Here is a 27,836-nt window from a genome sequence, read left to right on the forward strand (position 1 = left end):
AAGTCTGTTTCCTCTCCTGCGGGCAGCAGGACTAATGCATCAGAGACGGCTTCAGAGCAGTTTTGATCGCAGCATTTGCTGTTACTTAGGTGATGCAGAATCCAGTTTAAGCAGGTCCAAGGAGTAAATGGTGTTGTTGAAGTTGGTGCAAAACAATGGTTGAATTTCTGTTCTTTTCTTTTTCGCCCAAATGCTTCAGTTTTTATCTTGGAAATGCAAAGTAATTATTTACAGGCGCAAAAAAACTTTCTTTTTAAGCCCCGTCAGGACAAAATTGAAGTTGGTGAATGTATTAGTTGCCACTCTGTATAGCCCAGTGGTTGGAAGCCAAGCTCTTAAGCATATTTGTATTGCTGCTGCTGCATTAGAAACTCCTCCTCAGGCTTTAGTGTCCAACATATGAGACGGTTTCATGGACCACAGGGTGATGAAACCTGCCCGGTGTACAAAGGACCACACTGACCTTTTCTTTGAACATAAATTAAAGGGGGTGAAGTCTTTCTGCAGCAGCAGCGATGCCCTTTTTTTTTTTCTCTTCTTGTTTCCCCCGGCACAGCTTTGTTTTCTAATTCTAACCAATGTGAGGATTCTCTTTTGTGAGGGGTGGGCTCTGTGTTCTGAAAGCAAAATTGTAGCATCTTTGAAACAGGCAGCTGTGACTTCTTTTATGTTTGTCCTCCCCTTACAGAGCGTCAGTAACGATACAAACAAAAAGACATAAAAAAGAAAGTATTTTTGCTTTTTAAGATTTATTTTTTGACGTTGCTTAAAGTGGTTAAAAGGGGAGGGGGTGGGGCGCTTTGAGGCTTTAGCACTGGGAGACTTCTGGAGGTTTATTTTTGGGTGGGTTTGCAGAAACCAAGTGTTTTATCAGATGCTCTCTTGGCATCTTGGATCTTGTTTTCTCTCTGGTACTTAAAGCAAAGACAAAAGCTTTCAACTACACACAACACTGTGTCTGCTTCGTGGGTTTAAGTGCCAGAGAGAGCGTTAAATGAAACAGGAGAGAGTTTCTGAAAAGCGTCGAAGCGCTGCGATCTCCTTGAACGTGTTCAACGTCTGTGTGACGGATGATCAAAAGCGCGACGATCTGTTTTTTTCAGCGACTCGATCCGTTTTCCACGAGGGCAATCTTTATACGAGGTGTTACGAATCATTTTGAGGAAACAAAATTGTAAATGATTCATTGTTTACTCTCGTCGTTTACAATTATACAACAACAAAAAAGAAAATACTTTGCTTCATGGGCGTCGAGGAGGAGGTGGAATTTTGTTTCCCTTTTTTTTTCTCTTGAAATAGATTTTCAGGATTTACATTGAAGCAAAACCAAAAAAGGAGAATGTACGTGTGTGTGTGAGAGAGTGAGAGACAGATTTGGTGTGTGTGAGTGAGAGAGAAATACATTTGACTGTTTGATCAAGGTGTGTGTGTGTTTTGAGTGAGAGTGAAAGGGAATGAGACGTGTGTTTGAAGCTGTGAAAGGCTGCGTTTTGTTGAGAATCATTACATTTACATGCAGCTTCAACTAAACCCAAGTGACAGTTGATTTAATGTCTTTTGGTTTGGGAAACATTGATCCCCATGTGTCACCATTTTCTGGCATTTTATCGACCATACAACAAACTGATTACTCAAGAAAATGATCCTTTGTTGGGTTAGAGACTTTTGAGCAGAGCAAACCCTGTTCCTCTTGGATGGATCATTTTGAAGCTGCATGTAAACGTTATTGTTTAGTTTTTTTCTCTGTTTCCATGTGCAGACTCGTCTTTTGTTTCTGTCGGTGGTGTATGATGTCTTAAATATCACGTCGTTTGGATGTTTACAGTGTCGGGGATGTGGTTTCTTTTTTGCTTCTGCTTTTCCGTCTCCCTCTTCCTCCGGCAGTTCACGCTTGTGGACGAAAATCTGATTTCTTATGGACAAACTTCCTCGTTTCTGTTCTTTTTGAGGTTGATCACATCCCTGACAGTCATTCTGTGATCTCCTTTGTGACCAAAATAACAGCAGGGATTACAAATCAGTTTATAGCCGAACCTGTCAAAACATGGAGGTAAACGTTTTGGAGTATTTTATACTTTCATTTTTTTAAGTTACTTTCTTTAAAAACAACTCCTGCATATTGCATTTAACTAAAATTAGATGTAAGTCCACAGTTTTCCCTTTTAATCACCTGCATTTAGCTTTACTTTTGTTGCTCCTGCCATTAGTAACATTTTCTCACCAAAGTGATTGCACAGATCTAAGAACAAGGAGCTAAAAATAGCTACAGGAGAGCTTCTTGTGAGCTCGTCACTTCGGTTGGAGCCGTTTCCTCAGACGAAAAGAAACTGACGGAGCTACCAAACTAAATCTTTGCTTTTATCTCTGTTGGAGTTGTGCATCAGTGGTCACAAAGGAGGTTAGGAAGAATGCAGTGTTGAATGTTGAGTTATTTGTTTTTTTGTCATGTGGTGTCGAGATGTCTTTGTGTGTGAGCGTGTGTGCACTCCATGCTGTGCAGTCAGCAGGAGTGCTGAGGGGAGGGAGAGGGATATTTGTTGTTTAAAAAGGGTTAAAACAATTTGGAAAGGGTGAGGATTTGGGTGCAAAATTAGCAGTTTTTGGGAACGCTGCAAACTCTAAATTATGGACATCAAGAAAATTGTAAACACCTTAAAACTGACATTCACGGCTGAGGTGTCCCCTAATGTTTCTACTGTGCAAAGCTGAATTGAATTGGACCTCTTTATTTGCTGCACTAATGTAGACTCACCCTCGCTTCAGGCGATTTTTCAGCCAAACTTAATGATGAACTCGGCAGATTTGACGTGGTAAGCTGAGTGTAAAGTAACAGTCATTTCCCCTGCAGCAGCGTGGACAGAAAACGTGATGTTTAGACTCTAAATTGGCTTTCAGATGATGGGGATAAAGTTACAACAGTATTTTCTCTACAACGGACAAGACGGAGTGGTAATATGCTAAATTGGCTTGCAAAAACGTTGATCCGTCAGACATAAAAATGCAGTTTTCTTTCCAAGAAACAATCCTCCCACAGTCACAGATAAATATATAGTTTTTCCTTTTGTTTTTCACAAACAATTTTCAGCCCCATGTACAAGTGATTTGCAGCATTTTGGACTTCAGTTGTAAAAGCCAAAAATCAGACTCAAAGCATGTCAATTTATTTCCCTCAATCACTGTCCCAGGATTTCCTTTTGTACCATTAGAGTAAAACTCCGTAATGTTTGGGTAATACTGCAAAGAAATGTCACTCTTGCATTGTTCATCTTGTAATGCCTTTTGTTTTTTTCATTCATTACAAAGTACATCGAAAAGACCCAAGGTACCTTGTGTTAATCACTCTGTCCTCTACTGTTGTGACTTGGAAATACATGCAGGGGTTATACAATTCAATAAATTGAACCTAAATTTACACTGCCTGGTGTGCTCTGTTTTTTTTTAACATTGATGTGGTTTCCTCGTCCTCGCAGCAGCTACATTACAGCTTTAACAGAAAAGGATTCAGAAAACTAGGTGTGGTAATATTCGAGCCAACTTAAAAGGACTATTGCAAATGTCTTTCCTGTTGTAGCATATTTATCTCATGACTGACATCTCTGACCGAGCATAGGTAGCCATGTAGGGACTAGACGGTGCAGGTTTTTCTGACAAGCTAAATTCACAAGGCTGGTTTGACAATAGCAGTCCCCAAAAGCCTAAAGTTTACTGTGAATCAGTTTTTTGGTAATAAACTATATTTGTTCAGGAATTAGCCCCACTAAAGTATTGACACACAACCATTAAACTTGCTCTTTTGTTAGCTGGGGGAAATTTCCTTTACATTTTTGATTAAATTAATATATGAAACTTCACTTGGGGGAACTTAGGACAACATAACTTAAAACTGCGTGATTCATACATGTTTGTGGCCTTTGTTGTGATGAGACCCTGTATCAAAAACTTTACATATTTAACATATTCTTCTCAGTATAATTATGTTATCTCAAATAAATAATTAATACGCGAAAAGCTTAGGACCTAGTAGTATTATTCTATCCTAGGATTACTGTTCAATCTGGGTCACTTGGCATACAACAGAGCTGGCATGTGAAGTCTGCTGTGTTAACTGTAGTATGTCTGACTGAAACCAGGAGACAAAATAGTACTTTGAAAATGGGGCGTTATCCATTAAGAATGTAAACCAAATACTATCGTCCTGCCATAAAGCATATTGTTGGGTTATTTTTGAAAGTCTGAGAGGTTATGATTCGACTTTGGTACCAACTTTAAAAATCCTTCATTATGCTATACAGTGAAAACAGCAGGAGGGCTTTGTGGCTCTCGAGCGCTGCTGCCGTGGTACTGTTGCTAAATGAGTTAGGAGCTGTTGTGTGTCAGCTATTAATGGTACTAACTGTTTCAACAGCTTTTTCACTTCCTCCGCCTGCCATTTGACCTTGAAGGAATTTTATCGTAACACTTCACTATACCCGCTGTTCTGTCCCACGACGATGGTCTCCGCCAATCAGGAACCTCAAACTATAGCACCCCGCCCCTTTTCAAGTGACATCACTTCATCTAGCCAATGGGGTTTTAGAAGAAATATTACGTCCCCAAAGTACAACACGCCCTCGTTTCTTGAAGCATATGAACTGATTGACAGGTGTTCAGGCCAATAATTTCTGAGGGTTATGGTCCTTTATCCAATCATAACGTGTCTTCAGAACAAGGGCGGGCCTTGGCGTCATTCACCTCTTCTTCTTTGGTGCTTCCAAATTCAACTTCCGGCTGCATCGTCCTCTGGAAATCACAACGTGAGTAGCCAACGTTAGCTGTGTGTTTTATATAACAAGAGGTTTCACCTGAAACATATGAACATTTTAGCTGTTTTTTCGTATGTTGCTGTCTCTCAAGGTGGTCTTTGTTTCCCCTCTTTATCAGCCGCAGCTGTTCGTTTTAAGGCTGCCAGATGCTAGTTACAAAGCTAGCTAGCATCACTGCACTAACGGTGCTGAGAAGCTAGCTTAGCCAAATTTTGGCTTGCAGGTGTAGTAGGTTTCATTCAAAACAAAAGCTACGTTTAATAAAGAAAACAATTACTTATCACAATTCTCTTACCTATTACCATTACATAAGGTTATTGCTACTTATAATTAGCTGGTATTTAATACCGGCTAATCTCCTAACTTCATTTGAATGAGCATGATCTATGTGAAAGGTTAAAGGGGCACTCCACCTATTATTCACATGAAGATCCGTCTGCTCACTTAGAGAAATATCACCAAGCCTTTGGCATGTGACACAAATATTAAACGTCTTATTGTGCTCAGGAAGAAGCTGTGTAAACTCTGAGAGAATTATCCTGGTGATGTCATTAGGGTTGACATTGTTCTCTTGACATGGGTGCTAATGTTATCAGCAGTTTCTGGCTTTAAAATAGTGTTTTTTCAGCATCTAATTTTACTGAAAGCTCATATATATCTGACTTGGTGTTTTAAAATGTAGGGATCTCTGGAATGCTATTCTGCCTGAGGTATCAATGCTGCATTGTATTTTTCAACCCTGACATTAATTCTGCCGTCAGTTAACTGTTTTGAGTTGTCAGGTTACTCACTCCCATCCCTACATGCACACACATCGAGCTGTGACCGCTGACCTTTAAAATCTTTATTTAATGTTTATGTAAAGTCTGGCAGCCACCATATAACATCTTAACAGCTCTAAATATGTTGCTTTATTGTAATCTGCTGTGTTGATGCTCCTGCAAATACACTCTCACTCCAACTGCTGACTTTTCTTTCTCTGGTTCAACCCCGTCAGTCACTTTCCCCCTCTCTCTTGATTCATCCAGAATGGGCAGTGTTTTGGCTGCCAGCTCCCCTAACCCTCCGCCCCCAGCCCCCGGCGCTGGTGTTGCTCCGGGGTTGACGGTGCCGCCAGGCTTTGGCATGCCTCCAGTATCTGCAGTTTTACCCCCATCTGAGGCAGCCTCCGGACAGCAGCAGGAGGCTGAAAACACTTTGCCTAACCCGGGGGCGTTTGATGAGTGTCATCGGAAGTGCAAAGGTAAACAGAAATAACTGACAAAGGTTTAAGAAGTCAGCCTTGCTTCTGATTCAACACTAAAATGTATAATGTATAAAGATTGGCGAAATGTACCTTATTGTAGATCACATGCCTCCACAGAATGAGCTAAATTGTGAAGTGTCGGCATGTGTTTTTCTTCTCAGAGGTTTTCCCAATGCAGATGGAAGGTGTCAGGCTAGTTGTCAACAAGGGCCTTAGCAACCACTTCCAGGTCAGTTAAATTCCTCTTCACATTCAAATCACATCGGTTTTTTCCCCAGTACACATGCCCTTTGACTAACTGAAAATAAAGTTAGTCTTTCTACATCTTACAAGCTTTATGTCTCAAACTACATTTTCAATTGTGTCAATGTCAAAATCTCTCTCAGGTGAATCATACTGTGCTGCTGAGCACCATGGGAGATTCCACCTACCGGTTTGGTGCGACGTATGTTGGAACAAAGCAGACAGGTCCAGCAGAGGTATGCTGCACTAGAGTCACTGTGAATCTCATCTGTGTGTTTTTTTTTCTTTATAAATGAACTGTGATACAAATGCTCGCCTCTGTATGTTTAGTTTTTTCCAGTCATGGTGGGAGACATGGACAACAGTGGCAGCCTAAACGCCCAGATCATCCACCAGATCTCCAACAGAATACGATCCAAACTGGCCTTCCAGGTACAGCTCCAACATTATCCTCACCGTTTGGACCTTTTTACTTGACTTCGATACTACCATGGCTTTTTGTATTATTGTTACCCTCTTCTTAGCATTTTGGATTCTGTTCTTATTTAACATTGTCAAAATCTTTCACATTCTCAGACACAACAGCAAAAGTTTGTGAACTGGCAAGGTGATGCTGAGATCAGGGGAGAAGATTTTACTGCGACAATCACACTCGGAAACCCAGACGTCCTCGTCGGCTCTGGTAGGTCCTCGCTCAGTCTGGTATAAAAAGGATCCAGACATGTTGCCAATTTGTCACCCAAAGATTCAAAATACTTTCCCTCCTGAAATATTTTTTATTTTCTGAAAGTGTAAATCAAATCGTGACCTGATCTCCTCTCTGTTTTCTTCCTTTCAGGTATCGTAGTAACACACTACCTCCAGTCCATAACACCGTCTCTGGCTCTGGGAGGGGAGCTGGTTTATCATCGTAGACCGGGAGAGGAAGGCACAGTCATGTCTTTAGTAGGCAGATACACAGGTGAGATTCAAGTTGTTGAAAGCATGCTGTCCAGATTGACAGATCTACCTACCTATCCATTTTTTTTATGAAACCAATATGGTATTGACCTCCCTCTCTACAGGAAGTAACTACATCGGCACACTGACACTCGGCTCAGCAGGCGCTCACGCTTCATACTATCACAAAGCAAACGATCAGGTAACTTTTACTTTTCCTGTTTGTCAACTATTTGTGGCTTTTGTTTGTCATTTAGCTGGAAGAGCCCATGACTGATTATTCAGACAGCGTTAACTTGCTGCCTTTTGAAATATGTCTTAATATACTTCCTGTCCTGTGTAGCAGAAGAGGAGAAGGCTCTTTGATAATTAGATGAAATAAGTTGAATAAAAATTATTTCCTTGGTGTATTCATCAGGATCTAACTGTCTGCATGTCTCCAACAGTTGCAGCTCGGTGTGGAGTTTGAGGCGAGCACCCGCATGCAGGACACCAGCGTGTCGTTCGGCTACCAGCTAGATGTGCCTAAAGCCAATTTACTCTTTAAAGGTACAACATGGAGCTGTTATAGACTTATTTACCAGCTAAGATTTTTGTGACGAATAAAAAGGAACATCAAACGGGTTATCACTCGTTAAATTGTGAAGCTGATAGATTTAAATGCCAGTGTTAGAAGTTTAGAGTGGGTAAAATGTGTTTTTCCTGATTGTGTTTCTGCGTTCAGGCATAAAATTACCCAAATTGATTTTAGAGTCACAAGTGTACTTCTGCTTTGCCTGTTAAAAGTCGTGCAAATAATACATTTAAACAGGTTTTAAATGTAAGACTTTTATATTTCTATTCTTTTATAGAGAACGCATTTTTTAACATTTGTTAAACAGGGAGTTACATGTGTGCAGATATTTTCATGTCTGTATCACGTCATTCATTCATTCATTCATCCAGCCTTTATTTAAAGCACGAGGAATCATTGAGGGCATGCTCTCATTTTCACTGATGTCGAGAGTACAACAAAACAATACAAATATGTACAAACAGAAAGAATGGCAACAACACAATTAAAAACAGTTGCATACAAAGGCAGAGTACTTTGTAATCATAGTTGTAAATTGACTTGGGTACAGACGTGTGAAGTTTTAAGGTATTGAAAGTGTTCCATGTGAATGCAAAAGAGAAGCTATAAGTGGTTAAATAAGGAGGTGATATATGGTGCCATGGTGCCAATTAAGGCTTTATAAATAAATTACTGTTAGAGGTGCCCAACGGACCTTTTCACTAAAAATGCAAAGATGAGTGGAGTAACTGTCACCAGTAATGAATCTGAGGGCGGAGTGATAAATGCTGTCAAGGGTTGCGAGAGTGAAGGCAGAGGTGTTCCTATTGACCAGGGGTGGCCAACCCTGCTCCTGGAGAGCTACCCTCCTGCATGTTTTAGGTTTCTCCGCACTCTAACACACCTGATTCGAATGTTTCGCTCGTTACCAATCCCCTGAGACGCTTCAGTTGGTTGATAACGAGCAGATCATTCAAATCAGGTGTGTTAGAGTGCGGAGAAACCTAAAACATGCAGGAAGGTAGCCCTCCAGGAGCAGGGTTGGCCACCCCTGCTATAGACAACGTCACCATAATCCAGAGGAGATAAAAAGACGGCCTCAAGCCGCAAGTGTGTGAAATTTGAATGTGAGTTTCTGATCCAACCAGATGCCAAGATATTTCAATGTTTACTAAAATGTCTTCTCTTTTTATTTGGTGTAACGTTCTGTGTCCTGCTCCTCTTTCAGGTTCAGTAGACAGTAATTGGGTCGTCGGTGCGACGTTAGAAAAGAAGTTGCTGCCTCTGCCGCTCTCTCTGGTCCTCTGCACCTTCCTCAACCATCGCAAGAACAAGTTCCAGTGCGGCTTCGGCGTCACTATCGGTTAGACGGACTGAGCGGCGGGTTATCGACCCATCACGGAGCGGACAGACTCACTACGGACGAGGAGACTTTGCCATGTTACACTACTGTGTGTCCCATCACCTCCATCTGTTGCTCCTTTCGGCCATTTTCAATGTCCATGTTATTGGTTTCATCAAACGTGCTGATTAGAAGGTAATAATGTAAATGTAATGCAATTAATCGTAAAAGATGAACCGCCTGTTTGATAAGAGTCAAATAATGTGATTGGTCAGGATTTTGTTGACTAACAGACTTTAAGAGACATGACAGATCACAGAGCTGTTCAGTGCCTGCCGCTCCTCTTTCTATTTTTATTCTCCTGTTTTTTTACTGTAAAGTCTCAGCGTGCAGTGGATGCAACCGTCGTCATTTGCTTGTTTAAAGGTGATTTATTAATAAGAGACAACTTTACCTGAAAGGACTGTACTGTACTGCATGTCACGCTCACAACCCATCACTTGTTTTGTTGCCTTTTTTATGTTGCATACATATGGAACAGTATATATATGACCTGTATATACCTCTTGAAGACTGATAAATGCCATTTCTTACAAAAAAACCTGCATGTGTTTGGTTTGTTCTGAAGTCGATCTCGGCTCTGGTGGAGTTCACATGAATTTCATCGTAAGTTTTCTTTTTTTATTGCCTTTTTTTTTGCGCATGGAGACAATAGAACAAAATTACAGACCAAGAAAGTGTGAAGTAAAAACAGTTTCATTTTAAAGGATTGATCCTCACAGGAGATGTTGGATCATATATGTCAGGGTGTGCGGGAAAACCAAAAAAGGTGAGGACCCAGATGCAGACTTAGATACTTAGGTTTAATAAACAAAAGACAAAAAAAAGGAAAATCAAAAGACAAAGCAAAAAAACTTACAACAAAACCAGGAACAGGTAATCCAAGGGACACGAGGGGTCAGGGGAAGCATGAAGAATATCCAGGGAAAAAACACAAGGAACCAAGAGCAGGTCAGGGACACAGACTAAACTCCAGAGAAGGACGACAATGAACAGGCCACAAGACAGGGGAGCACAAAGACTAAATACACTTAGTAGGTGAGGCTAATCAGACACAGGTGAGACAATCAAGGGGCAGGTGAAAACAATCAGGGCAGGGCACACAATCAACCGAGCGGGAAACACAAAGGCAGGAAGTGGACCAACACGAGAGACAAGGTGACAAAGTAAAACAGGAAATGATCTAATCAAAAAGACACAAGTGAAATAAATTGTGACCGGAACATGGAATACACTAAACACAAAACTAAACAATGAGAACTCATGACAGGGAGACGAAGTGACAAGGTAACACAAGAAATAATATCTAAACCCTGAAATACAAGTCAACAACATTGCTAGAAGAATAACTCATGACAATATATATGAAAGCCGAAGTAAATAGACGATAGAAACACCGATCAGCAATAACATTACGATCACTGACAGGTGAAGTGAATAACATTTATTATCTCATCACAATGGCACCTGGCAGTGTGTGGGTTACCTTAGGCAACAAGTGAACTTATTGGCCTTTGAGCGTATCACAGTATAAAGCGCAGGTGTTTTTAGTAACATTAATGATGGCTGTATTCCATTTAGCTGCTTCAATTTCATGGTCCTGGTTGTGTGCGTGCTTGACAGCCTGTCGTGGCTTTCTCCGACACCTGAATAGAACAGAACCTTTGTTAAAGTTATTATGAACACCTGCGCTTTTCCTCCTGTCAGAAGTCAAAATGTCCTCAAAGTTAATGTTGACCCTCAGAGTCCACGCGTCGACGAGGGGACCTACAGAATATTAGACAGGTGGTCATAATTTTATGGCTGATCGGGCTACTATCAGCTACTATGAATTATCCCAGCATGACTTTTAATAGAGTATGTTATTCTTATGATAAATGATTAGAGTCATGCTGTGATTTCAGTTGGATATGGAGGAATGTATGTATATTTTTATTATTGTTTTGTTTGTAGCTCACATGCAGGACGGAGACTTATTCCCCTCCTGATGTTTAAATGCTGAAGTAACAGTAACAGTTGGATTATTGTCAAAAGGACACAGACTTTCAACATGTTCTGTTTCTGTTGTTGGTGGTGTGAAATTAAATCCTTAGATTAGCTGTGAGATTTTGCCCAAAGGCTTCTTCGCCACACGGTTGTCACCTACCGTAAGTGATTTCCTCTTTTTGATTTAAAGCCACAGCTGTGTTTGTTTCTGTGCTCGTGTTGGATTTTAGTGCAGATTTCTGTCTCCGTTTAAAAACACACATTAAGACACCAACAGACTGAACTTGCTTCTTCAGTTTTTATTAAATAAAATAGACATTGGATACATTTGCAATAAATATGTGGTTGTGACGAGGCTGATGGAGCAGTCTATTTACTGGGTGTTCTTGGTGAAGGACTCCCACAGAGCGGTCAGCTGAGCCTGCATGTCCTGAGCGCTGGCGTCCAGCTTGGCCTTCAGCTCCTCTCCCATTGGAGTCAGGCTCTGCTGGACCTCCTGGGTCTTCTGGGCAAGCTGGGTCTCGAAGCTCTGGACAAGGAGCATCATGCTCTTCTGAGACTCATCCAGGCTCTGCCCAATCTTCTCCTTCATGTCCTCGGTGTAGGGGACCATCTGGGCCTGCATCTGGCTCACGCTGTCAGCCAGCTGCACCTTCAGCTCCTGGCTCTTCTGCAGCAGGACGGTCTTCAGGGACTCGGGGTCCATGGACTCGGCGTAGGGGGCGGCCTCCTTCTTCAGCTCCTCCACCTGCACCTGGAAGCGAGCCACCATCTCCTGGGCGAAGGGCAGCAGGGTGTCGCTGACGGTGGTCAGGTCCTTCTCCAGACGGGCCTTCAGCTGCTCGGACTCCTGGGTGAACTGGGTCATGAAGTTCTGGGTCAGAGGAGTCACCTGAGTACGCAGGGCAACGACGTACTGGTTGACTGTGTCAGCGCTCTGAGAGATCCTGGAACTAACAGTAAGAAAGAAACAGTTAATAACTTGAAACACATAATATATTTCTAATTCTGAAACTCTTCATCATCACATAGACTCTTACTTCACTTCCTGTCCCAGCTCAGACTCTCTGATCTGCTTCAGGGAGTCCTCGGCGGTCATGGTCGCCTTTGCAACGTAGTCCCAGAAAGCATCTTTCACCAAGTCCAGGTTGGTCTTGGGCTGCTCATGCCACAAGATGTTGGCATTGCAAACTGAGAATAAAAACAGCAGATTTAATACAGAGGTTTGGTGGAACACAAACATTTAATGTCAAGTTGTTTATATTTCGTGTATGCTGCTTTTAATGAAGGAAAACTCACCAGAGAAAAGAGCGAGAAGCACAAGTACCTTCATGACTGAATTTGACTCTGTTGGATGAGGAGAATAACGTCAGTCAGAAAACATTTTTTTAAAGAGTCTTTAACGTCGGTAATGCAAAATATGAACAGTGATATTAAAACGTCTTACCTTGCAGAGGCAGCTCGTCTCTTCTTCAGTCTGTGTCTGATGACTTGTGCCGTTCAGACGGCGGCTCACAGGTTTTATAGCCATATTGAAGGGTAAAGTCCCTCTCTGTGTGCCCTGCTGGACAGATTCTTTGTCACTCCACGTCGTAATTTATGTGTCATTGCTGAGTTTCATCTTCTGATGCATATTTCCTGCTATCTGAATGTGTTAAGTAATGGTTTATACCTCTGAAACGACACCTAATGCAGCTGGTACATGCAGAGAAGGCTACCGACTACTGAGCAAAGGAAGTTATTTAAAGTAGTATTGTAGTAAGTTTATTCTGAAAGTATGACATTAATATACTCTACATTCAAAGATTTTTGAGCATCTTGGGGACAGTGAGAATAAAGTAAGCATGGTAAACATGTTAGCAAACACATCCAGCAGTAATGGAGTGATTTCAGCATCCCACTGGAGTTCTGTTTCTACCCACACAACTAACTGGAGTCAGTATTCTCTCTTTTAGTCTGTTTTTGGTCTCCACCAACTCCTTGAGTCATTTACAGGCTTTTTAGTAGCTAATGCTAAACTGTTTTTCTCTAGCTTGTCGCTAACTTTGTTTATCATTTGATGGTGGACATGTAGCATACAGCTAGCTTTTGGAGCTTAAATGAGGGTTGATGAGAGCGCTGAGACTGAACCAGAACAGTTAAGTTGTGAGCTTAAAGGTGCTAAAAAAACTCTAAAAATACTGTTTTTATACTATAATTAAAATAAAAATATAGCTCTAAAAAAACTAAACATAAGTCTCTGTTCAGTATAGAATATATTAGGGATGACTTTATGACTTTATTAATACATTTTCTTATGTTGTTAGGTAGATGTTAGAGTGCACTGGACCTGTACGCTAAAGTTCAAACCAGAGCTGCAACGATCAGTCAATCGAGAGAAAATGTATTGCCAACTATTTTGATTATTGTTTAATTGTTCCAGCATTTTTTCGAGGTTAAGTGTCAAACATTTGCTGGTTCCAGCGTCTTAAATTGAATGATTTGCTGCTTTTCTTTGTGAGTTATAATAGTCAGTGATTCCTCTTTGGGCTCTGAACTGCGGCTGTGCCTGCCGCTCCTCTTTCTATTTTTATTCTCCTGTTTTTTTACTGTAAAGTCTCAGCGTGCAGTGGATGCAACCGTCGTCATTTGCTTGTTTAAAGGTGATTTATTGATAAGAGACAAGTTTACCTGAAAGGACTGTACTGTACTGCATGTCACGCTCACAACCCATCACTTGTTTTGTTGCCTTTTTTATGTTGCATACATATGGAAAAGTATATATATGACCTGTATATACCTCTTGAAGACTGATAAATGCCATTTCTTACAAAAAAAACCTGCATGTGTTTGGTTTGTTCTGAAGTCGATCTCGGCTCTGGTGGAGTTCACAAGAATTTCATATCAAGTTTTCTTTTTTTGTTGCCTTTTTTTTATTCGCATGAGACAATAGAACAAAATTACAGACCCAGAAAGTGTGAAGTAAAAACTGTTTCATTTTAAAGGATTGATCCTCACAGGAGATGTTGGATCATATATATAAAAGCTGCAGTAAATAGACGATAGAAACACCGATCAGCAATAACATTACGATCACTGACAGGTGAAGTGAATAACATTTATTATCTCGTCACAATGGCACCTGGTCTTTTTCACAGAAGACCTTTTAGCATATCACAGTATAAAGCGCAGGTGTTTTTAGTAACATTAATGATGGCTGTATTCCATTTAGCTGCTTCATTTTCATGGTCCTGGTTGTGTGCGTGCTTGACAGCCTGTCATGGCTTTCTCAGACACCTGAATAGAACAGAACCGTTGTTGAAGTTATTATGAACACCTGCGCTGTTCCTCCTGTTAGAAGTCAAAATGTCCTCAAAGTTAATGTTGACCTTCAGAGTCCACGCGTCGACGGGTCAGGGCTGTTTTGGTGGCCTACAGGGGACCTACAGAATATTAAACAGGTGGTCATAATTTTATGGCTGATCGGGCTACTATCAGCTACTATGAATTATCCCAGCATGACTTTTAATAGAGTATTTTATTCTTATGATAAATGATTAGAGTCATGCTGTGATTTCAGTTGGATATGGAGGAATGTATGTATATTTTAATTATTGTTTTGTTTGTAGCTCACATGCAGGACGGAGACTTATTCCCCTCCTGATGTTTAAATGCTGAAGTAACAGTAACAGTTGGATTATTGTCAAAAGGTGGACACAGACTTTCAACATGTTCTGTTTCTGTTGTTGGTGGTGTGAAATTAAATTCTTAGATTAGCTGTGAGATTTTGCCCAAAGGCTTCTTCGCCACACGGTTGTCACCTAACGTAAGTGATTTCCTCTTTTTGACTTAAAGCCACAGCTGTGTTTGTTTCTGTGTTCGTGTTGGATTTTAGTGCAGATTTTTGTCACCGTTTAAAAACACACATATTAAGACACCAACAGACTGAACTTGCTTCTTCAGTTTTTATTTAATAAAATAGACATTGGATACATTTGCAATAAATATGTGGTTGTGACGAGGCTGATGGAGCAGTCTATTTACTGGGTGTTCTTGGTGAAGGACTCCCACAGAGCGGTCAGCTGAGCCTGCATGTCCTGAGCGCTGGCGTCCAGCTTGGCCTTCAGCTCCTCTCCCATTGGAGTCAGGCTCTGCTGGACCTCCTGGGTCTTCTGGGCAAGCTGGGTCTCGAAGCTCTGGACAAGGAGCATCATGCTCTTCTGAGACTCATCCAGGCTCTGCCCAATCTTCTCCTTCATGTCCTCGGTGTAGGGGACCATCTGGGCCTGCATCTGGCTCACGCTGTCGGCCAGCTGCACCTTCAGCTCCTGGCTCTTCTGCAGCAGGACGGTCTTCAGGGACTCGGGGTCCATGGACTCGGCGTAGGGGGCGGCCTCCTTCTTCAGCTCCTCCACCTGCACCTGGAAGCGAGCCACCATCTCCTGGGCGAAGGGCAGCAGGGTGTCGCTCACAGTGGTCAGGTCCTTCTCCAGACGGGCCTTCAGCTGCTCGGACTCCTGGGTGAACTGGGTCATGAAGTTCTGGGTCAGAGGAGTCACCTGAGTACGCAGGGCAACGACGTACTGGTTGACTGTGTCAGCGCTCTGAGAGATCCTGGTACTAACAGACACAGAAGAAAAAAACTGTTATTAACTTGAAACACATAATATATTTCTTATTCTGAAACTCTTCTTCATCAAATTGACTCTTACTTCACTTCCTGTCCCAGCTCAGACTCTCTGATCTGCTTCAGGGAGTCCTCGGCGGTCATGGTCGCCTTTGCAACGTAGTCCCAGAAAGCATCTTTCACCAAGTCCAGGTTGGTCTTGGGCTGCTCATGCCACAGGATGTTGGCATTGCAAACTGAGAATAAAAACAGCAGATTTAATACAGAGGTTTGGTGGAACACAAACATTTAATGTCCAGTTGTTTATATTTCGTGTATGCTGCTTTTAATGAAGGAAAACTCACCAGAGAAAAGAGCGAGAAGCACAAGTACCTTCATGATTGAATTTGACTCTGTTGGATGAGGAGAATAACGTCAGTCAGAAAACATTTTGTTAAAGAGTCTTTAACTTTGTTAATGCAAAATATGAACAGTGATATTAAAACGTCTTACCTTGCAGAGGCAGCTCGTCTCTTCTTCAGTCTGTGTCTGATGACTTGTGCCGTTCAGACGGCGGCTCACAGGTTTTATAGCCATATTGAAGGGTAAAGTCCCTCTCTGTGTGCCCTGCTGGACAGATTCTTTGTCACTCCATGTCGTAATTTATGTGTCACTGCTGAGTTTCATCTTCTGATGCATATTTCCTGCTATCTGAATGTGTTAAGTAATGGTTTATACCTCTGAAACGACATCTAATGCAGCTGGTACACGAAGAGAAGGCTACTGACTACTGAGCAAAGGAAGTTATTTAAAGTAGTATTGTAGTAAGTTTATTCTGAAAGTAGGACATTAATATACTCTACATTCAAAGATGTTTGAGCATCTTGGGGACAGTGAGAGCAATGAGTGATCACCTATAAAGCAAGCATGATAAACATGTTAGCAAACACATCCAGCAGTAATGGAGTGATTTCAGCATCCCACTGGAGTTCTGTTTCTACCCACACAACTTATTGGAGTCAGTGTTCTCTCTTTTAGTCTGTTTTTGGTCTCCACCAACTCCTTGAGTCATTTACAGGCTTTTTAGCAGCTGATGCTAAACTGTTTTTCTCTAGCTTGTCGCTAACTTTGTTTATCATTTAATGGTGGACATGTAGCATACAGCTAGCTTTTGGAGCTTAAATGAAGGTTGATGAGAGCGCTGAGACTGAACCAGAATAGTTAAGTTGTGAGCTTAAAGGTGCTACAAAAACTACACTTTTGTTAAAATAAATATTGATCTGTGTAGCTTTAAATAAAACTAAACATTAGCTCGTTGTAGCTCTGTATTTGTGATGACTTTATGACTTTATTAATACATTTTCTTATGTTGTTAGGTAGATGTTAGAGTGCACTGGACTTGTACGCTAAAGTTCCAACCAGAGCTGCAATGATCAGTCAATCGAGAGAAAATGTATTGCCAACTATTTTGATTATTGTTTAATTGTTCCAGCATATCTTTAGGTGTCAAACATTTGCTGGTTCCAGCGTTTTACATTGAATGATTTGCTGTTTTTCTCTGTGAGTTATAATAGTCAGTGATTCCTCTTTCGGCTGTGAACTGTTGGTTGGAGACAAGAACCAATGTGAAGACGTCAAATGGACTCTGGGAAATGGTGATGAGCATTTATGACATGTTATCGACAAAATGATTCATCATGAAAATAAGATTTGCAGATTAATCGGTAATGAAAAGGCAAAACTGTAACTAAAGTGCGTTCAAAGTTCTGTATGGTATGGTGTTGTAGTTTTTTAAAACCAGGATTTGAACTTTAAGGTGGAGCCCCTTTTTTATTTTCGCCCATGCCCCTTACAAACGCCACTGTTAGCTGTGAGAACATTACAGCGTCACTGTTACAATGTTTACTGGAATTACAGTCTTGATTTTCTCAAGTTATTATTTATTTAGAAAGTTTCAGAGTAGTAATTTATTTAAGGAGCAAAAGAAACCAGGAGGCCTAAGGTAGACAGGGTGCTGTAGAGGAGGGTCTGAACAGCCTAACTCCCTCTAACTAAGTGGATATCTATTCACTCTTCACTCAAAAGACGTGAGTAAGGCAGTATTGATTAGCCACATTGTTTTTAATATTAAGACAACTTAAGTGCATCCAAGTGTCCTCAAGGTCCTAATGTGCGTCACAGCAGCGAGGTGTTTATCAGTAAGTCTGTCCTGAGAAGAAGACTTTAGCTCCTCAGTCTTATCAGTGAGAGATTCGACATCACATTCCTCAGTAAGGATAATCTGCAGGTCTGATGGAACGACTGGACCAAAGTCCTCCTCACACCTCACTGACCTATAAACATCTGCCAACTGTAGTTTATCTTAAAAGCTGAGAGCGTTTAAGTTAATTGAGCTTCTAAAGGTAGAATGACGTAATCAGCAGAAACAATGATTTGTAGCCTACTGTATGTTACAGCAGAGTGAAACGTCATCATCTTATCTGTAACCGATGAAGTGATGAAGTTTCTGTCACAACTCAGTAATCTAAAGTCATGTCTTCTGAGTGCTTTTCAATCATTTGAATTGAATACGCACAACAGTTAGTGAGTATTAATATTTGTGGCCTAGACGTACTGTACGTGTTGAGTCCTTCAAAGTGTGTTTTTAACCTTCTGTTAAGTTCAGTTCACTATTTATATCTGAATGGCAGCAATTCTTCATGACTGTTGAAGTATTAGGCTTGTAGTTTGTAGAAAATTGAATTATAATCTTATTTTGTTAACTTGTATGCTATTACTTTTTGTTTTCAGCCGTGCTAGCAGTTTTAATTAAGCTAGCAGCTCCAAGGATGCTAATGTCAGTTGGTTCACCCCTTTGGCACAAACTGAAATATCCCAACAACTTATCAATGGATTTAATTAAAATGTTGATCAGACATTTATTTATAGATTCCAAGGGATGAACTGACTACTGAGTTTGATCCTCTGACTGAATCTCTAGCGCTAACAGGAGGGCAAAATGTGTGGTTTTAAGCCCTCGCTAATGCTGGCTTTTTAGCTAGCGTCATCATTACGTCAAACTACTACCAAAATACTTTGGTAACTGAAAAAACACATTCACATAATCCTGTGCTAACATACTATAAGGTGGTGAACATGGCTTTTATGCTAAATGTAAGCATGTTAACGTTGGCATTCTGAACATACTAGCATGCTAACAGTAGCATGTAGCTCAAGTACAGCCAAACAAAGCTGCTAGCATGGCTCTTTTTCAAGTTACATTTGGTATTTTGCAATGTTATTTTCAAGGTATTGTGTCGTAACCAAGTTTATGGCTCCTGTCTACAACAACAGGGCCAACATCCATGTCAAGTTTTATGGTGATTTGACGTTTTAAACAAACAATAAAGCTAGATGAAATACTTAAAGACTGTCACAAATATTAAAATTTAGTTTAAGGACATTGAATATAAACTGTCACTAGAGTCAGACATTGATAATAATGAAAACAGTAGCTGTGTATTTTATGAGGTTTCATCAGACATACTGCTGACTGACTGCTCTGATGTGGCAGCAGCAGTGACAGCAAGGCAGTCAGAGTTGACCTTTACTCCTCCTGTGTGTCCTCTATAGGACTCAGAGGCCTATATATACTCAGCCATGATGTGAGCAGGACACACACACTGTAACTTACAGCTCTCTGACTGAACACACACACAGGTAAGACACCAGAGAGAGAAGTCACTTTCCTATAATGATATACATTTGGTTTTTTTTAATCCCTAAGAGCTAATTTTGCATGTTTCTTTTTCAGCTGCAGCATCAGTCATGAAGGTCCTTGTTGTGCTCGCCCTCGCTGTTTTCACAGGTAAGAAGCCTTTGCTTACATTTTAGGTCAAAAAATCAACATGGATTTGATTTAAGTTGGAAAAAGAAGTCTGGTATGTGTAAATAAATGTTTTTGTTCTCTGTTCCTGCAGCAGGATGCAATGCCAACATTGTGTGGCACAGACAGCCCAAGCAGCAGGTTGACATGGTGAAAGATGCTTTCTGGGACTACGTTGCAAAGGCGACCATGACCGCAGAGGACTCCCTGAAGCAGATCAGACTCTCCCAGCTGGGACAGGAAGTGAAGTAAGAGTCTATTTGATGAAGAAGAGTTTCAAAATAAGAAATATAAATTTGAACAATTTTTTGTTGTATTTTTTTACTTGTAAAGAGGAATTTAAAGTCTCTGTTTCTCTGCAGCACCCTCATCTCCGAGAGCACCGATGCCGTCAACAAGCTCACAGAGAACCTGCGTACCCAGGTGGCTCCTCTGACCCAGGACCTCATGTCCAGGTTCACCCAGGAGGCCGAGCAGCTGAAGACCCGTCTGGAAAAGGACCTGACCGCCATGGGAACCTCCCTGCAGCCCTACGCTGAGGAGCTGGTCGCTGACCTCCAGAGGCAGGTGGAGGAGCTGAGGAAGGAGGCCACCCCCTACGCCGAGTCCATGGACCCGGAGTCCCTGAAGACCGTCCTGCTGCAGAAGAGCCAGGAGCTGAAGGTGCAGCTGGACAAGAGCGTGAGCCAGATGCAGGCCCAGATGGTCCCCTACACCGAGGAGATGAAGGAGAAGATGGAGCAGAGCCTGGATGAGTTTCAGAGGAGCATGATGCCCCTGGCCCAGGGCTTCGAGACCCAGCTGACCCAGAAGACCCAGGAGATCCAGCGGAGCCTGACTCCAATGGGAGAGGAGCTGAAGGCCAAGCTGGACGCTGACGCCCAGAACCTGAGGAGGCAGCTGACGGCTCTGTGGAAGTCTTTCGCTAAGATGACCCAGTAAACGGACTGAGACCAATACTCGCCTTCGATCATCAGTCTCTCTGCTGAATCAGAGAGATGTTTAAGGGACAGACAAAAAGTGCAATATCTCATTTTTTATGTGTTTATGCTGCTGAAAGATAAACTAAATACTGTCAGTATTTCCTCTATTGTGTTACTGTTTGCACCATAAACTCTGTAAGACAACAATAAATAAGTTAAAGGTACATTTGGCTACTTTTTGGTTACTTCCTTTGTGTTTGTGGTGGAACCCCACCCCCACAATCTTTTTTTTTATAGATAGCAGAAATATTTATGAATCAAAGATAGTCTCACCCCGGTTATCAAAGCAAGACAGTAAAGAGAAGAAATAACACATTTCTCTATTAAAATTTGAAGTTTAATGCAGTTAAAGTCAAATTAAGCTGTGGCACCATCGGCTAATTCTTGCTAATGTTTCCAAACATAAAGAAGAGAAGCGGAGAAGACAGAGATTTTCTTCTGTGTAACTAACTTCACACGTTGATGCTTTACTTTTTCATCTGTAAGATACATCCTATTATTTGACATTACCCGGTCATTGCTGCTTTTTTGCCTCAGCTGCTGCTGATCAGAAAAAGTTACATTTCCTCATAACTGGTCGACTCAATTTAAAGTCTGCAAAATACTCTTGTGGTAAACCAAACATTTAAAGTACCTTCTACTGTGGCTGAAAGTGCAAAAGATTAAGTTAACTCTAGGGCCCTCCAGTGGAGAAACACAATGCACAATGCACCCCTTAGAGAGTCTGCACCTGGCCTCCCTTTAACTTTACATCCATCTGTTAAACTGTAGCTTCCAATCTACTTCCATCCATCATTTATCTACACCGCTTATCCAGGGTCATTCAGGGTCGCAGTGCGGCTGGAGCCTATCCCAGCTGTCACTGGGCGAGAGGCGGGGTTACACGCTGGACTGATCGCCAGTCACTCACAGGGCTGACACACAGAGACAGACAACCTTTCACACTCACATTTCAAATACGGGCGTCAACAATGAACCTAACGAGCATGTCTTTGGGCTGTGGGAGAATCCAGAGTACCCAGAGGGAACCCACAGTCCAGAGCAACATGCAAACCCCACACAGAAAGGCCCACTATGTCCCAACTGGGGTTTGAACTAGGAACCTTCTAGCTGTAAGGGCGCTAACCACGACACACTGCAGCCCCCAATTAAATTCTTTCAATTGAAAAATAAAAAGTGCACCAATTAGCAAATTGCAGCTACCAAAATGATGACATTTTAAAGACTAAATACGTTAAAATCACCAGAATAGAAATGAAAGTGGACAAATATGTTTTTGACTGACATGTAATATTTTAATTATTTAAGATAATAAAAGCATTGCAGACATCTCAAATTTCCAAAAGGCCAAGGAGATACAACTATACAAGCCTGTGTCATCCGTAGCCTGCGTCATACATAGCCTGTGTAGGCGCTAAGGCTGAACTGAAATGAGACAATCTGGTATACGGTATGAGGATTTCCTGTCTGTGTCACCAGCTGTTCCCGCCCTTACCCTTGTGTCACAAAACACTGCTCTGGTTTCCTAGCAACAGGTAGCTAGCAGGCCAACTAGCTATCATAACTAACATCACGTAACTGTGTCAAGGCCTCTTTTGTTTTTTAAATATTTTCTATTGCTAGCTATTCGATGGAGTTGCAACCAAAAACGTTTACATTTGTATTCCTCGGCAGCCATCACATTTGAATTGGCATGCTGTGACTTTCGAGGTACTTTTGGCTGCGAAGGATGCACCTGATGGATCCTTTGTGGAAAAAGGAGCACGCATTGTCGGCCGCATCTGAAGGAGCCTTCAAAATAGGACAGCCTTTGACGCACCGCTGTGACGCAAACAACCTTCAAATACGTCCTTAGAAGGATGCAGCCTCTGAATTGGGACACTTATGACCTTGTTTTATTTTGTATCTTGCTTTTTATTATTTGTGAAAAGAACACAAAGAAAAGGGGGTTTGTGGGGAAGAAAGTTCTGCCTTTATGTCTGCTCATCATCTCACAACCCCTCTGAGTAATTCTGCGTCCTTACAGGTCAGAACCACTGATCATCATTATGTCAGTGACTCTTCTGTTCGTGTCTCATGTCTGTTTTTATTTTATCAGCACTGAGGCCAAAAGTACATTTCCACTCTAACAGACTGTAAAGTTATTCATTGATTGCTTTGATATTGGACGTTTTACCATCTTATAAATGTTATATAAATGATGAAGCGGCTGTTAAGGCAGACTTTGACCTAGATCAGCTGGACAATGATATGATATAGGAATGACCTTTGACTTTTTGGCGATGTTATCATTAGCTCTGTGGTGGGACAGATGAGGACAGGGGAAAGCTGGTTCTGATCACCTGAGGGTGCAGACACTTTTTGAAACTTTAATTGCAGTTGGAAACAAAGAATCAGATTTTATTTTGAAAACTTTACCAGACTTTTATTCTGAAATCAAACTCCAAGGCCACAACGAAACTCCGATCTCATATTTTTCAGGTGTTCCTAATTTCTGACCTGTGCTCGTACGCGTACTTTCATTACGTGACGTGGAGCCAAAATAACACACACACAGCAATAAAAGATGACAACAACACAGTTCATGTTGGGAACTTCGGACACAGGTCAGATATCCTCCTGACAACATTTATTGGATCGCATCAAAGCTGAAGTGTATAAATACTGACGGAGAGAATCATTCGGTCTCACAGACGTCACAGATCAGGATCACTGAGGTGAGGCTCCGACCGTCTCTGTCAATCTTTAACTGCTGATTATAGAAGCTAAATTAAGTGTTTGAACTGTTTTTAATTTATCCAAATGTTTATTATTATTTAAGCTGGATGCATGAAGAGTTTTATTTGGAAACAGTGGACAAAAGTTTTGTAAAATCAAAAGAAGTGTGACTATTTTAACTTAACAATAATATTACATTTCAGCTGTTCTTCATCATGAGGGTCTTTGCAGTTATCCTTGTGCTGGCTGTCCTGTCAGGTGAGGTCAAATCTTTCTTCTCAGGGACACATTATAGAAACTTCTTCATCTTTTATATATAGTTTAAAATATTATTATCGGACTTTTTGGCTTAACAAATGCACAGAAGAAGAGAATAACTGTATCTATATATCTTATCTATGCATTTAAAAGAAGTAAATGCCATACTTATTTAGTATTCAGATCTAGCTGCTCGTTCAAAGACAAGAGCAAACAAAGTTGTAAGAGATGGAAAGAAAAAGGGGATGAGAGATGGAATGATGAAGCAAAGAAATAAAGGAAGGAGGAATAAGGAAAAGATGGAAATAAAAGAAGAAACTAATTTATATTTTAACTGGGAAGTCTTTAGAACTGTAGAAGCCTGCTTTAAGCTCCTGTTACTTTCAGGGGCTTTTATTTTGAAAATACAGCCTACTCCAGGCCCCATCTCTCTAGTAGTATGAGATTAAAAATAACATTATAAAGGCTTCTTGTCGACCACATTTTGAATAACATTCAGCAGTGTTTACTGTGGGCCTATCTTTTTACCCATAATCCATCATGTTTCTCTTCTCAAACACTCATAAGTGTGTATTTGACATGTGTGTGTCTCCGTCCCGCACCAGGCTGCCATGGCAGAAGTATGTATACCGCCGAGTGGACGACCCAGTGGGAGGACACCGTGGAAAAGTTCAAGGACTATTTCACAGCTCTGAACATGAGAGCTGATGAGGTGGTGAACAACATCAAGAGCTCGCAGATGAGCAGAGAGCTGGAGTGAGTCCATTCACGTCACACTGATCGATTTAGATAGCTATCAGAGTAATTAATCAGTTATGTAAAAACTTGACCTTCTTTTAACCCTGCGTGAATATTTCATGTGCTATAAAATCATTGACCTGTTGCATAACAAACTACTAGAGCCGTACATCATCTACAGATCCTCTTTCTGACCTATGGTGTACATTTTAAATCGACATAGTAGAGGGCAAAGGTGCAGGTTTTATTTCAACCAGGGGGTGGAGCTAATATTGAGCGAGTAACCTTTTGAGTTTGTCCTTTTTGGCCGACGCCATCTTGATTTTCAGGGCCAGAAGTGGACAAAAGTGTTGAGCTGAAGTGGAGCAAAGGGTTCAAGTATTCAGCTAACGCTAATGCTAGCTTGGTTAGAAAGGTACATCAGCAGTTCATGCTAACTATGATATTGCTTTGGATGCTAATTTTGCTAACTAAATACAGGCTTTAAACTAACTAACTTACTGTACTCACCGAAAACATATAAACAAGTTATTGTTCAGGTGGACACCTGTCAATCACAAAGTGGCCACGCCCTAAAACCGCACTATTTAAAAATTCTTCAAATAAAATTAGCTTTATCTCTTTTTGTCAACCCTTCTAAGGCCTTTATCTGCTCTGACCTCAGACTTGACCCCTTTTCAGTCCTAAATGCTTCACCAAAAAAACTTTAAATTCGTCTTTTTGACCCCCCCCCCCCCCCCCCCCCCCCCCCAAACAGCACCCTGATCCAGGACAGCATGTCTGAGCTCTCTATGCACAAGGACAACCTTCAGACCAAGCGGCACACCCTGCTTTATCATCCATTTTACTCTAAATGTGACCATGATTTAAAAAATTAACATCATGCTGAATTAAAGAAGACTTATAACTAGCATATAAGACCATAAACTCATTAGGAAATACTTTCTGAGGTAATAAATCCATTAAGAAGGTGGCTCATTTTCTCATAGTCCCCTCAACTCGCCCCCTACTGGCCAATAGGAAGAATGCAGGTTAAGGGCATGTCCAAATTGGCTTCATTTTTAGACCCAGAGGCTGCGTCTTCTTCAGTCTGTCGAGGGACCAAATATAACTGTTTTAATTATTGAAGGGTAATCGAGTACTTCCAGTTTGTGGTAAATGATCCCAACACGTCTTCCGGTGAACACAGTATCCAGGACAAGCTAGCTTTTATCCGTGTCTTTGTGTTCTTGTCAGACGGTTTCAGGTGTGTTTGTCTTAAACAGCATCAACACAGTGATGTTAAACTTAAGTTAGGTTGCATACCACACATTCTGCCCTCAGCTGGGTCAGTGTGAGGAGTTAAATCAGCATGTGTCAGAGAGGTGAGGCATGTACAGAGCTGCTGAATGAGGCCCGCAGAGTCCACATGCCTGACGTCCTATTTGGACTTTTATTTCTATAGTCTCGCCACTACTGATTAATTAAAGTGCTTTAATTTTTTCAAAGCATTATTTTTACATTTTATTAAGAACAATACGCTTTTTATCTCCTGTTTTCATGCTAAGTACGGCCTCTATTTCCCCTGACATCAGCCTTAACACCTATCTCGGCCATTATTGAATTTCTACTTAAATTTTCAGTCAAAAACCTTTGATTTTGCATCAATTTCTTGGATATGAAAGAGATATACGTAGATCTACATCTCTGCTGAAACCTTAAATAAGGCCTGTATCTGCTCTGACTTCAGTCTTGACCCATTTAGATCCTTTTGCTTCACAAAAACACCAACAAAACCCTTAAATTCATCTTTTTCGACCCCTCACCAGCACCCTGATCCAGGACAGCATGTCCGAGATCGCCTTGTATAACGAAGACCTGCAGACCAAGCTGGCCCCCTACACACAGGAGGCCGGGGAGCGTCTGGGCAAAGACCTGCAGAAACTGGCCGAGAAACTGCGCAACCACATGAGCGAGGCCCGGGAGCAGATGGAGAGGTACAGCCAGGAGCTGCAGACCATGATGGAGCAGAACGCTGACGACGTCAGGGTCAGAGTCTCCGCCTACACCCGCAAGATGAAGAAACGCATCAGCAAGGACACCCAGGAGATCAAGAGGTGAGAGACAGACTCTGAGGCAGGGAGGCGCTCGGGCAGGCTGATGGGGAACTCTGTCCAGTAAGAGGATCAGACTCTCTAACCTTTACTAAACTAAGCTAAACTTTTAAGAACTTTATTTTAATGTACTTTTATTGACTTTAAATGGGAGGATTTCACCAGAGGGAATAGGAACAGTTCCATTTAGTTCAGTTTCCTCAAGTACTCATCCATGTTCTTATACTAACACTAGAATATTCTAGAGCTACGAGAGATTACTTGGTTTATTTTTCGAGCTAATTGTTTGAAACAAAATTGAACTCAACTTTCTGGATAATTGATTATTGCTTAAGTCATTTTTCAAGCAAAAATGCCAAACCTTTTCAAATACGCTTCATTAATCTTAGGATTTGCTGCTTATATCTTTGTAAAGGTAAAATCTCTGGGGTTCGGACTTTGGTGAGATAAAAACAAGCAGTCTGAAGATGTCATTTCATTTTGATATTTTGTTTTTTAACAATTTGGTGACACGATCACAGGATTTACAGACAGTCACATGTAGAAGTGTCATTGGGTAAGACACTGACCCCAAAATTGCTTTCGAAGGCATAGCCATCGGTATGAGTGTGCATAGAGGACACTAGCACCTAGGCCTCTGTCATCAGTGTGTGAGTGTGAGTGTGAAAGGGTGTATCTTTTTACAACATTGTTTTGTGTGTGTTTCTTTTTTTAATTGAGCCAAATCGTTTTTATTTGATGTTATAAAACCATAAAGCATGAATGAAGCATACAGCTGTAAATAAATAAGTTATAAACATAATTCTTATACTTTACTTCAGTGTGATCTTTGAATTTAAGACTTCTACTTCTAAATATGCTGTATAAACTTTGGTAGTGAAGCTAAAGAATCTGATTACTTGTATTTGTACAACACACTAAATCAGTAACAAAATACTAAATGCTAAAACAGTTTGATATATCAGATGTTTCTAGTTTCATTCTTCACTCAGTGATTAAAACTGTCCTTTGTTTTTCTCAGCCATGTCTCTGACTACCTGGACGAGATTCGCTCCCGCACCTCTGACAACATGGAGGACATGAGGGTCCGTCTCGACCCTTATTTCACCCAGGTGCGTGACAACACCCAGGCGAAGATCACCACCCTCAACGACCTGCTGAGGACTCAGGTGGAGAACATGAAGGACAAGATTCAGACCGCAGCCGAAGACATCAAGGAGCGCTTCGAGAAGACCGCTGACAACCTGAAATCCACCATGGGAGACAAGATGGAGGAGCTGAACAGCTGGTTCCAGCCTTACGTCTCCATGTTCAATGGCAACATGTAAAACCTGAAGTCTAAAAGTCTGTGCTGTTTATCCAAACTTTGTACATTAAAACCACCTCTGTAACAAGTTTAAAGGATTCACAAGTCAAGATACTGAG

At 41.3% G+C, this 27,836-nt stretch overlaps 5 protein-coding genes across 5 annotated transcripts; 3 read left to right on the forward strand and 2 right to left on the reverse strand.

The window, feature by feature from the left end:
• The first annotated feature begins 4,758 nt into the window (after window positions 1–4,758).
• tomm40l (translocase of outer mitochondrial membrane 40 homolog, like) lies at window positions 4,759–9,705 on the forward strand. The gene is made up of 10 exons (XM_069681426.1): window positions 4,759–4,793; window positions 5,831–6,045; window positions 6,210–6,277; window positions 6,435–6,527; window positions 6,622–6,723; window positions 6,868–6,973; window positions 7,130–7,252; window positions 7,356–7,432; window positions 7,677–7,779; window positions 9,012–9,705. Exons 2-10 carry the CDS (start codon window positions 5,832–5,834, stop codon window positions 9,149–9,151), a joined length of 1,026 nt encoding a protein of 341 aa, XP_069537527.1. The 5' UTR covers window positions 4,759–4,793; window position 5,831; the 3' UTR covers window positions 9,152–9,705.
• A 1,839-nt stretch (window positions 9,706–11,544) lies between these two features.
• On the reverse strand, window positions 11,545–12,504 carry LOC138609249 (apolipoprotein A-I-like). The gene is made up of 3 exons (XM_069681881.1): window positions 12,471–12,504; window positions 12,212–12,362; window positions 11,545–12,124 (listed from the first exon to the last, which is right to left on the reverse strand). The coding sequence occupies exons 1-3, from the start codon at window positions 12,502–12,504 to the stop codon at window positions 11,545–11,547; spliced, it is 765 nt and encodes a 254-aa protein (XP_069537982.1).
• A 2,686-nt stretch (window positions 12,505–15,190) lies between these two features.
• Window positions 15,191–16,155, reverse strand: LOC138609260 (apolipoprotein A-I-like). Its single transcript, XM_069681896.1, has 3 exons — window positions 16,122–16,155; window positions 15,863–16,013; window positions 15,191–15,770 (listed from the first exon to the last, which is right to left on the reverse strand). Exons 1-3 carry the CDS (start codon window positions 16,153–16,155, stop codon window positions 15,191–15,193), a joined length of 765 nt encoding a protein of 254 aa, XP_069537997.1.
• A 3,408-nt stretch (window positions 16,156–19,563) lies between these two features.
• On the forward strand, window positions 19,564–20,563 carry LOC138609248 (apolipoprotein A-IV-like). Its single transcript, XM_069681880.1, has 3 exons — window positions 19,564–19,603; window positions 19,719–19,869; window positions 19,984–20,563. The coding sequence occupies exons 1-3, from the start codon at window positions 19,564–19,566 to the stop codon at window positions 20,561–20,563; spliced, it is 771 nt and encodes a 256-aa protein (XP_069537981.1).
• Window positions 20,564–23,537: 2,974 nt separating this feature from the next.
• Window positions 23,538–27,739, forward strand: apoea (apolipoprotein Ea). Its single transcript, XM_069681994.1, has 4 exons — window positions 23,538–23,580; window positions 24,186–24,336; window positions 26,127–26,414; window positions 27,433–27,739. Exons 1-4 carry the CDS (start codon window positions 23,538–23,540, stop codon window positions 27,737–27,739), a joined length of 789 nt encoding a protein of 262 aa, XP_069538095.1.
• Window positions 27,740–27,836: the final 97 nt, after the last annotated feature.

Source organism: Semicossyphus pulcher, unplaced genomic scaffold (assembly GCF_022749685.1).
Source record: "Semicossyphus pulcher isolate SPU_LCO1_2020_fin unplaced genomic scaffold, fSemPul1.0.p SCAF_5, whole genome shotgun sequence".
NCBI classification, from domain to species: domain Eukaryota; kingdom Metazoa; phylum Chordata; class Actinopteri; order Labriformes; family Labridae; genus Semicossyphus; species Semicossyphus pulcher.